This window comes from Polistes fuscatus, unplaced genomic scaffold (assembly GCF_010416935.1).
Source record: "Polistes fuscatus isolate 324 unplaced genomic scaffold, CU_Pfus_HIC Scaffold3, whole genome shotgun sequence".
NCBI lineage: Eukaryota > Metazoa > Arthropoda > Insecta > Hymenoptera > Vespidae > Polistes > Polistes fuscatus.
This window is the reverse complement of record NW_025113107.1, coordinates 9,875,722-9,888,212: the sequence shown is the minus strand read 5'-3', so window position 1 is coordinate 9,888,212 and position 12,491 is coordinate 9,875,722. Positions and strand designations below refer to the sequence as shown.

At 36.4% G+C, this 12,491-nt stretch overlaps 1 protein-coding gene across 1 annotated transcript in view; it reads right to left on the bottom strand.

Moving 5' to 3' along the window:
• Window positions 1–1,893: 1,893 nt before the first annotated feature.
• The window catches only part of LOC122519110, an 89,831-nt gene continuing 79,233 nt past the window's right edge, over window positions 1,894–12,491 (bottom strand). The window contains exon 7 of the mRNA XM_043638357.1: window positions 1,894–3,448. Within this exon, the coding sequence (XP_043494292.1) occupies window positions 3,062–3,448 (387 nt within the window). The 3' untranslated portion in view covers window positions 1,894–3,061. The remainder of the gene's footprint in view (window positions 3,449–12,491) is intronic.

The following is a 12,491-nucleotide window of genomic DNA, read 5'->3' as shown; positions in this document are numbered from 1 at the left end:
TTTTTTTCTTTCTCTTTTCACCATTAATTTCTACTATACATATTATGACAGTTAAAAATAAAATAATACACGATAGACTCGCAATGAAAGAAATTATAAAAAGAAAAAGAAAAAGATAAAGAAAAATGAGGGAAAAGTATAAGATCGAAGTCGTAAGTAAACAACTTAAAGAGGAAATGTGTGTGTGTATATGTGTGTTCTTGTGTAAAAATGAGTTAAAATATTAGGTTTTTATCACAAAATAGGTAAACCGGTCCTCTTCTTATCGCGCAGCTTCGTTTCTATCGATAGAGAACAATTTTCTGGCAATACTTATTGTTTGTTCAATCAACGATTTCAATTTTATTTAAAACAAAATATTAAAATAAAATTATTAATTTAATTGTCATTGTAAAATGAATATTTTATAATAATCGTTGGAAAATTAACTTTATTTATTAGATTTAATTTTTATTATTTATTAGTAATTTAAATAATAAAAATTATAAAAAATTGAATAATCAATCATTAATTAAATAAGTATTGCTCGACATTTTGATAACAAAAAATACGATATTATTTTTACATATATAATGTACAATATATATGTATAGTAATAACTCTCTTATAGATAGACTAATCCGCCGCACGAAAGTGTTTACTTCGTTTATAACGTTGAATAAAATATACTACGAGTCCATTTGTAAAAGCACAATATAAATAAATGCTTAAGCATTATGTACAATAATTCTTCTTTTCTCATTTAAGTAAAAGCCGCTGATTCGAGTTTTCATTAGCAACTTCAAGATTCGCATTATTCTCGTAAGAATTCATGATTCCAAAATAAAGAATTACTCTAATTTCCATTTAAAGAAAATGATTATGCTATATACGTGATATAAATAAATGAATAACAAAATGTTAATAATCATCAACGGTATATCAACGCATATTCGTATACGATAGTTGCATAAATGGAACCTGTTTTATATTAATTAATAATAAACAAATTATATCGCGAAAGATAAATGTGTAATTAAAAATAAAAAAATACGAAGGTTTTGTTTTTCTTCATTCCTTACATCATAGACACAAATCTTGAATTGCTCTCGAGTACTCGTGCATATACATATATATTTATTACACGTATAACTAGCAGTAAATTTAGGCTAGTGTAAATCTAAAAATACTGCTCGTCGTACCAACCAATCGTCGTAATTTCTATTTTCTTCATACGACGAATCCCATCATGTTCGTCGTTATTATTCTTTCATCGATGTACACAACATATCTATTATATTATATATATACCTACAGTCGTTCGATTTCTAATTATTATTATTATTGTTATTATTATTATTATTATTATTATTATTATTATTATTATTATTATTATTATTATTGTTATTGTTATTGTTATTATTATTATTATCATTATTATTACAATGAATACGATAAGGCAACGATTAATCTCTAAATAAATAAACGCTCGTAACGAACGTCGAAAAAGAAAAAAAAAGAAAATGTACAATTTTCTATACGGTTCCGCCGATCGTACTTTATACGCATATTTTTATTAATATTATTCATTCATATTCATCATTATTAACATTCCTTGTATTTATCTCCCTCTCTCTTTTCTCTATCTTCTTCTATTCTCACCCCCACCCAATTCTTTTTTTCTTCTTTTTTTTCCGTTTTTTTTTTTACCTGCAATAGAACATTAGCAAAAATATAAAATTTAGTATTTTTATCGTTAGAATCGTCGATATAAAAACGTCGTTACAATGTATACATGTAAATATATGAACATATGATACGAACGGAACAATTATCGATGCTAATATAATCTTTCATAATTCATTTCTACAATAATATAATATAAGATTATTCGTTTGTTTAAAAAAGTACGTATTTTATAGTCGGCGAAACTCGCGTATCATTTTATTGCACATGATTCTCGAATAATAGTTACATCAGATTTCTTTTATATTTTATTTTTTCTTTTCACGCGTGTATTAGGTATATGTCTACTTAATACAAATTCACGATTAATTCTTAGCACAGGTGTACGCACTTCTCGTATAATATAACTATAATATTTATTTAATCAAGGTTTCTTGCAAACCTATCGAATTGTTAAATGTATAACGCGATAACAAAATGATAGTAAATGTAAACGACACTTCTTTCTGGAAGACATTTCGAGCGTAGGCACGTGTTTTTCATTTTAAAAAAATCTTCGATTATCTCATAATTAATACGTCCTATATAATATTTCTATACATGTTTTTATTATAATATTAAGCGTTCAAGATTTAATCCTGATCTGTTATATTTTGTGTTACACTTTCTTCTTATTTTCTCTCACGCATAAAAATATATATATCTATATGTATATATATATATATCTGTTCCACGACTGTTATTAGATTTTCTAAATAGTTATTTAGAGAAAAAAAAAGTGACATTTGTTCCATGCTTATGCTCGAAAATATCTCTGAGCAGTATTCTAGGTACTCTTATACTAGGTACAAGTTATCAACATCGACTAAAGTCTCTGTTCTCTCGTTTATTCGTAATTGTGGTTGATGAATACGTTTCAATATCCATATATCTAACACACTTGTCACAGAAAATTCAAATAATTATATATATATATCCTCCCTTGTAAAAGAGAATGAAAAAAAAAGTTTTATCGAAAATTCGAACAAGGATGATACTCACACAAAAAGTTTGTCCAACTATAACGAGCTAAATATGCAGGCTTTAATGAACCAACTTATTGGACGACAAACTTAACTTCGACACTTCGCATTTTAACTACGAAAAATATATATATATATATATCATCATTCACGATTATGGTGATTCTAATGAAAAATGTTTGTCCGTTAAAAATTCGAAAGTAAAGTTTCTCCAGGTGTCACTGTTTGATCGGTTTTTTGAAGACAACCTCGGGTTTACGTATAGGCCGTGGAATACGCCTTTCTATCCTCAAGGCTCTGTTTGGATCTGTAGAGTCAATCGTAATGGCAGGCGCTCCGTCAAGGCCAAAAGAGGGAGCCCCCGCCAGTATTTGTCAGTTACCCGTACTACTCGGACGTCTACCTTGTGCCTGTTGCAATTGTTGTTGCTGCTGTTGTTGTTGTTGTTGTTGCTGCTGCTGAGACTGTTGTTGCTGTTGTTGGTGTTGCTGTTGCTGCTGCTGAGACTGTTGTTGCTGTTGTTGCGACGGTTGTTGCTGTTGCTGAACTACGACAGCAGCCGCAGCTGCCGTGCTTAGCATTGGTAGCGGTGTCTTATGGCAATGTGCACAATGAAGACAGACGGTACACGCCCCAAGCTTCCGTCCAAGCATTGCTCGAAGCTTCAAGGTTGGCCCCAGTTTCATACCTATCGTTCCTCTTAAGTGTTCCTCCGACAGTAGCGGTAACGCCGCTCCGTCTATACGGTGCTCCCGGAAATTCTGAAAATCAATGACAAAATGATATATTAGAATTCGAACGTTTTCCAATTCAATTGCAATTTTTCATGTTTCATTCGACGAGGTTAAATGGAATATAGACGATACGTTCATTTCGTTTAGATACAATAATCGCAAATTTAATCGTTTAATCTAATAGAATGTTAAATCAAATCAAATCTCATTCTCTCTTTAAATGAATTTTTTTTATTTATTCTAAACGTTAGATAATCATATATACATACATATATGCATATAACAAATAAACGATTATTAACGTCATTACGTTTGAATTTATCAAATTGTTCGATTACATAATATAGAAGGAGGAAAAAAACGACGCATCGGATTTGTTTATGAATCTTTCTTTTGCTTTTTTTTTTAATTATCACGCGTGAAGCTATATCTACAAGACAGATTCATACCTAATACCATTGTAATTACATTATAATAAGATTACACTTCGTATACTGTAGTAACGAGACATTAAGAGAAAGAAAAAAATGAAAGAGAAAGAGAGAAAAAGAGAAGAAGAGGTAGGTTGAAGCGTTTCACGGCAGCCAGCAAGCGGAATTCCGCAAAAGGGGGAAGAATTCGTCTCGGAGTGTCTTCTTCTTCTTCTTCTTCGTGGCAAGGTGCATCATCGACGTCGATGTAAAGCAGCGCAACGGCCCATTATTTCTCTGGCATGCAAAAACAACTTTGTGCCTGGCTGGATAAGGATGAATAGATAGAGAAGACACAGAGAAAGATGAAGAGAAGGAAAGAAAGAAAGAGAGAGAGAGAGAGAGAGAGAGAAGATGCGGAAGGTCGAAGAAGGGGGTAAGGACAAGCCAGGCGTTTCATTCACGGCTACGGGGGCCGACGTCGACGTAATTGCAACGGCAACGGCCTCGAGCTAGTCTCCACATATGTAGCATGTACTTGCATACATACTACATACATAGTTAGAGATACGAAGGAATAAACTTACGCGAGTACACGTGCACGTGTATATGCGCATGGATATGGCTAGCTACGATCAGCCGTGTGTTCCTTCGTGGAATACGAAGATAGCTTGGCTCGCTTATGAATGAAATATTCAACGGCGTAATGCGACTCGTGCACGCAACGCACCAGACCGGTCTTCCTCTTGTTCCTTCTCCTCCTCCTCTTCCTCCTTCTCCTCTTTCTCATCTTTTATACTTTCCTTCTTCTTCTTCTTCGTCCACCACTTTTTCCTTGTATCTCGTGTTTGTTTTATATTAGAGATTAGGATAAGGAAAATGAAATAATAATAAGAAGAAGAGTTGACCGTTCTCGTTAATTTCGACCTATCATAGCAATCGAAATTTATGGTTTATTTTGTGGAATATTTTTTGTTGTCCTTTCGAATTTAGTCATTTGTCTTTCTATTACCGTTAATTGACCGAAGTAATAGTTGTTGGTAAAGTACGTAGAAAATTTCATAAAAAATATCTAAACGTTCTCGTAATACTGTTTTATTATAGTCGCTTAAATTTAAAAACAGTCACTCTACGCACAATCGCGGAGCTTAACGACAATGCGTGGAACATTGAATTAGGTACGTTAGGAAGAACGAAAGAACGAAAGAACGAAAGAACGAAAGAACGAACGAACGAACGAACGAACGGCTTATCGGCTCAGCGATTCCGTTCCTTCCGTGAAATTACAACGTACTGAGAGAGATAGATAAAGAAAGAGAAAAAAATAGAGAGAAAGAGAGAGAGAGAGAGAGGAAGAAAGAGAGCTCGTTTCTTCACGCGCGTTTTCCTTAATGCCAAAAGACTATAATCCGAATGTGGTTGTTCGTGACGCGATAGCGTTACAAGTGATTTCCATTTTATGACGCCCCGGTAAAGAGTTTACTCGAGCGTAAGAATTTTATTTTCCTCTTGGTTGACTGAAAAAATTCACTGGACGAAAAAAGAAAAAGAAAACAGAAAATGAAGAAGAAACTGTGATCCTCGATAGCGTGGCGGTTGTTCTTCTATATTTGTTGATAAGATCTTTTGTAAGAAACCGTTCGATAAGAGAAGCTCGTAAGAGTGAGGAAGGGGAAAGAAAGATACTCTCTCGAACGAAAGTCCTGACGTTTTGCTCACATAAGTAAGAAAATAGTTTGCTATCTTCTCTCTTCGTAAATTTTTTCTTTCTCTGGGGCTTTCTTTAACGTACAAGAACAACAACAACAACAACAACAACAAGCTAACACACAGCTGCAGTTGCTGAGAATATATCATCCAGCGTGTAGCACCGCGGGCGACCGCAGACTCCAAAGGCCGAGCTACGAAGACAACCTATATTTTCTCCACCCGGTTCCAAACTCTCTCTTAAGGGCAAACGCGATACGGGACCCGCATCAATTATACCTTCCACAAACACGTTGTTAGTCCTGGAACAACATATCTACGCGCTTGTACCGATCGTGTTACGAGACGAGGTTTTAAATGTGCAAGGGAGGAGGGCTTCAAGCGAATATCGCAAGCTGCTGCTGCTGCTGCTGCTGCTGCTGGCTAGTGGATAGCCGCCCTTTCTTTCTTTCTTCCCGTTCAACTGAATACCAATTTGTACGCTTTCCGATTGTGAAGGGTTGTGAACATTTTGCAATCGAAAACTCTTCTTTTCTCTCTCTCTCTCTCTCTCTCTCTCTCCAAAGAGAGAAACTTTCAAACTATGACGCGTAAAATCGATCGAAACAACCACCGATCGTTCTGGAACTTGAGCGAGAAAAAAAAGTTCAACGGAATGATTTGAAATGGTTCTTCTTTCCTGCTGGAAAATTCATCTCGGCTGAATCGATTCAGAAGTCGGAATATGGTGGTCAGACGACTCTTACTGGAGTTCCAGTGAAACGAAATGAAATTGGCAAGTGCCATTCGAGCATGACCTGGGAATGAATCGCGAGGATCCTCCAAAAGTAACGGCTTGTTTTTTTTTATACGCCGTTTCGAATTCCTCAAGTCAAAGAATCTCGCGGTATTTTAACCTCGGTAAAAGAGACCATCCAATCGGAACATCGTCACGTTAGTTATAAGATCTGTTCGTTTTCTTCGAAGATTAATCGATCGACAAGCTTATCGATAAATCTAAATCAAAATCAAGGAAAAATGATATAACTTTGATTTCACTTGTATACTTACAATTAAATAAAAATATTTTTCATTATATATATTTCTTTTTAACGATAAATCGTACAAATCGTATCTCTTAACGAACACTCTTTACTTTTCTTTAGCACATCCAACGATCAAGATCATATTTATGACGCATAAAAGTGTTTTTTTGTTTTTTTAATTACTCCCAACGGCTTTAAATCATCGTGCAACGTGTAACGTTAAGAACGAGGAAGGAAACGAAATTCCGTTGTGTTTATTGGATCCTAAGGTGCGTGTAATAAAGTTGATTTCTGTGTATATCTCGTTTACAACATGTCACCGAGTATCATCGCACCTGCCGACGAGCCCTACTTATCATAAAAAAATACTTTACAATATAAGTATTCGAATAAATGGTTTAGTTAGTTCCTCGTGTGCTTGATCGAGTCCTTAGAAAACTGTAATCGTTATCAAAAGTATTCTTACACCTCCGAGCAAGAAGAAAAGAACCGTTATCATTCGCGATAACGTTCCAGATAACGAACAAAATAGGTATATGTAATATAAGTATTCTCGTTTTCGAAATATACCTACGTTGTTTCTCTGTGTAAATAAAAAGAAAGAAAAAATAAAAGGAAGGAATACAGATATGATAAGATGCTTGAAAAGAAAAAAAGAAATAAAGAAAGAAGAGAACAAAAATCCAATAACTACGATTATATTTTTATTTCAATCTGATGAACACCACCACCAGTTAGTTATACCTATACATATACTGACGTACATAAATACTTTCTTAAGTTGTGTGTGTGTTGCCAGTAAGATCGATCTTATCTCTAGTTTACCGTGATTCGAGCAATTACTCGGACACGCCGACACAAAACGGAGCATTGCTTATTCGCTCGTTCAACCGCTCATTCTCGGCCCCGATTCCGTCAAATGGAACGAGTTTTGTCGTTGGAATAGCAGCCGCTTGCTGTTGCTACTTGCTGTCACTATTCCCGCTACCGCCACCGTCTGTCAAAATGACCGAGTAACGAGCAAGCAACTCGCGAAAGCGCGCTCCTGACACAAAACCGTATAAGAGTTACAAGTACGATCGACTTTCCTCGTCCAACGGGTTCCCTCGTTTAATTCTCTCTCTCTGTTTCTCTTTTACTTTAGCGAGAAGGCATAGAAAACAAGATGAAAAAGTAACCGCGAATAAGTATTTGTCACGGTGTGTCTCCGCCAAGAGATCTAACCAAACGATCCCCGATAGCCAAGAATTGTCTATGAACTCCTACGACGGGGGCTTATTTTTTGCATTTTAATGAGATAAGAAAACCTTCCAAAGGAAATTCTACTCTACCGGCGCACAACTCTTACATACATGCTTTTGTTTGAATTCAACGAGAGAAAGAGAGACCTTTTTTGTCGATACAAATCTTAAGCAATATTTACCGAGTAGTTATTTGTCATCGTTCTTAATCATTCCTCCTCCTCCTACTCCTCCACCTCCTCCTCCACCTCCTTCTTCTCCTCCTCCTCCTCTTCCTCCTCCTCTTCCTCTTCCTCCTCTTCTTCCTCTTTATTTTCTCCGATCTATATCAGAGAAAACAGGGAGAAATAGAGAGAGAGAGAGTTCTATGTTAGTCTCTCTCTATGATATTATTGCGGCGTAATCTGACGTATTGTTTGCACGGAAAGGCTAACGAACCTCGTAATCTCTCTTCATGTATTTTAGTATTTGATATTTGGTAAGTAAACAAACTTTATTTGTTTTCTTTTCCCACTTTGAATGCAATGATAACGATAAAAATAATCATCGATGTCTTGAAAATAAACCTGTCAACTCATGGGAGGCATAAAATTTTACGAAAAGAACAAAATAACGAGACCTACATTTCATAGAAATTATATTCTCATAAATCTTTGACAAACTAGATTTATTTCAATTACAAAGAACATTGATATTTCTGCTACAATTTTCGAGATGATATAAAAAATAACAATCCCAATATACAGATGTAGAAAAAGAAATAAAAAGAAAAAGTCGAAGATTAAAAATTTTACAATGTTTGAAAGAACTAATTGTAAGATTAAGATAGAATTTGAAAAAATAGAAAGGTCGGGGGCCCATTGAATCGGTTGGTACGGTAATGGTTAAGAGCGAACGAGGACCGGTGACCCGCCACGCCCTGTCGAGGTCGTCGTGCGCCTCTCTCGACCAGCCGACGAGTTGCGTCGGCACCGACGGCAGCAACGTACCCAAGTGCACCAGCCTAACCAGATCAACCTACTACCTCTACCTACCTTCCTACCTTTCTTACTACCAACCAACCAACCAACCAACCAACCAACCAACCAACCAAACAACCAACCAACCAACCAACCAATAAACCAACCAACCTATCTACCTTCCTTCCTACCCTAAGCATGCACCTCGTGCTATTCTCTCGCCTACCACCCGCTTCCGTCTTTCTCTCCGAACCCTTTTCTTCCTTCTTATCGTTATGTGTGCGACCCGTGTCTCGCCTTCTAGTTATTCTGATCCGATCGAATATCGTTATGGGTTTGTTCTGCTATGGTGTTGTATATATGTATACCATACGCTATACTGGAATGCGGCACCACAGCTAGGATATCTTTCCTTCTCCTCTTTCGAAAGGGCTACTTGGGAAACAGACTTTGCGAAGAATTCCATCGATTCTATTCAATATGAATATACTCCAATTATATCATTGTTACTTCCTTTCTATTGGTACATCGTTACAACTTTCCAGTCAAATTACGCGAAGGAAACCTATATGACTGGTTATCGATACATATTATTAGAGGATGAGAGATCAAGATGAGAGACGATACTCGAGTTAATATTTTTATTATATTTTTTTTTTATGAATTCAAAACACTTTCGAACAAACACCTTTCCTCACACCTATCCTCTATATTTACAAAGAGATCGAGTTGGATCTTTTACCGCTATTCTCTGAAGTTAACAACATACGGTTTTTGTTGAATTTTTTTTTTTAACAGGTCATCCAATCATGTATTAACCGTGCTCATCGTTGTTTAACTATTACAACATTTCAACGAAGCTAGGTTTGTTGACTACTTGTATTAATATATACAAAAAATTAATATAAAGATTTAATAAGATAGGTCAAATATACAATTATGTAATATCTCAATGCAATGTTACACGATTATTTATGCGACATTATGTGATTCTAAACGATTATCTAGAATGTAAGTGATCAACTTGAACCACTTCCTAACGATATATTTCCAATCATGCATTCATAATACCAATATTTTAGATCTTGACCGTAGATTTCACACACACACACACACACACACAATTTAAATTCTCCTTATTATTTAAATAAAATATAATGATTAAGTTTATGAATTGATTACATGGGCGTGTACCAAAGATGCTCCTGTTTCCTGTTTAAATTGTCCCCTCGTTATCGTCCCCGATGCTTCTCGTTAAGTAGATCTAGTCTTACGTTTTCATTTTTTTCAATAAAACTAGAGACAACCTTCTTTCCGTTCTTCCGTTCATCTTTTTCCTTTTCATTTCTTTTTACATATTATCCTGCTTTAAATATGCAACACCACGCCCATTTCTCTTCCTTTCTTTCTCTCTCTCTCTTTCTCTTCCTATCCAGATGGTAAGAAGTTCGTACCATAGCACTAACAGCAGCACCACCAACGGCCAGCTCCAGCCATCTTTTTTGCTCTTATTTTCATATTAAAAAGGGAGAAGGAAACTGAAGGAACTGTCGTCCTCGGCATCGTCTCTCTTTCTCTTCCTTTTCATTCGCTTGAATAAGAGCGTCTTAATGAGTCTCGACGAGGAACAGACTGGTTGGGTTCTACCAAGAGATAAGCTAACTCGAGGACACCTCCTCTCTTCGTTACTTTAATTTTCCAAAGCTTTCTTTTCTATCTCCTAAGTACCATCCTATCTCTACTTATTGACCTTTAGATCGGATGATCAGCAATCATATTGATAAAATCTAGAAGATTTTTTTAATCGCGTTCAACGATCAGAGAAGTACGTAGGTACTAGTTTTTGATCAAATAAAAATCTCTTTAAAGTGCGTGCTAATTAAAGTGATAAATTAAAAAAAATAAAACGAAAAAGAAAAAGCAAATGGTAAATGGGGAAAGATTTGGAGACAAAAAGAGGATGCTCCATCTTTTTGGAAAAAAGTGTTTATCGTGTTCGTGACAGGTGGACACGTAGAATATTCTTTGACGCGGTAAAACATTCAGAGTAAAGAGCCCGAGTTCCGATAAGCTCGTAGAACGAACTCGAGATCAAGAAACGAAGAAGAGGCTGCTGGTGGTGCGTCGTCCTTGCGGACAACTCTGTGTTGTCACCGTGTAATTGAGAGACATTCGGAGTGCATTAGCACTGCCGGCCAACAGGGCAGGCAGGCGTATTAATTGCTCATCAGCGATAATGAAGGGTTTGTAAGTCGATATTAGCATAACTAACAGGTTTCCCGGTAATGAAGCCACCGCTCTTGGTCGGGCAGCCGCTTCGATGTTCGTCTTTTATGTCTCTTGGTCTCCACTTGCAAATCCCACGGAACGAACGAGCCGGAACGAGCACGAAACGAGAACGTACACCTATATACAGTATACTTCCTTTTAATGTTCAACCGTGAATCGACAAGAGACGACCTCAACAATTCGTTCTAGGATATTCATACATATATACCTACTACTAATACTAGAATAAACGTCAACCAGGATTGGAGAATTTGTTTTCTATATCGAGAAAGTATAATTCAATTTTACGGTAAATTTTTATTATACAAACTAACGTATATTATTATATTATAGCTACGTTTACGAATTCTCATCTCGGTTTACCAAGTGGGTTGTGAGTAGATCGATGGGAACGAAATTGAAAGAAAAGAAAATTAGAAAACGAATGAATAGTCCTAATGAACTTTCTTCGAGAGATACGTTCACGTTAATTACAGGCGTCCCTTAATGACGCTATGAGAAAGTATTGCTGTTAAAGCAACCGAGGGAGCTGTTGCTAGCATTGCATTAAATATCGTACCTGTACAGGTACGAAGGCGCATAAGCTCGCGTCCCACATAAACACACGCGCAAAGATCGATAAAACGACGTTGTATAAAGCACAGCAGCTATCACGATCTCGTTATCGACTCGACCTTTCCTACCTTTTTCCTGCACTCTAGCCGTCCGATACTTTCTCCGATTGTTCTACCGTGCCACGGCGATCGAGCCTCTCGTCTAACAATTTATTCCGTTCACGTGGGCTGCGAGTCTTATCTGCGATTTCTCGAACCTCTTGAAATCCTGAACGTGTCGCCAGGTAGCCAGAAACGATAACTCCGAATCTATGTATGTCGACGAGTTTTAAGAACAGTTCTTTCTTTCTTTCTTTTTTATTTTGAGCTTGACAAAAAGAGACACGAACCTGAAGACATTAACGGTTTCTGACAACAACGATTAATGAATACGATAAATGGTTTTATTCGTTCCTATGACGTTTTTGTCGTGAGAAATAACTCTCTCTCTCTCTCTTCGCTATGGGATATACTGCTGGAATAATACCTAAGATTATGAATTAGGTGTTAAAAATTATACAAAGCGAAAATAATTTGACGGTCAGATAAATTTCGAAAATATTCTAAGATCAAACGAAAGGGGAATAAGAACTTACGAGGAGGACACGTGGGTGGTTACAGTTTATTATCATGCCCGATACAAATTGCCCACTCGCTTTCTATTATCGGCTAAATCCCTGATAAATGTTCGGCCGCGTGGCCGTGCAATAACTCGCCATTAACGTTCCATCCCCGCCGCTTTTATAAAGCGGCGCGGTGTCCGATAAATCCGGTCCGATTTGCCGCGGTTGCAAATCACGCTTCTTCCGATCTTTCGACGATTCGAAATCGAGACGAGAATTCGAT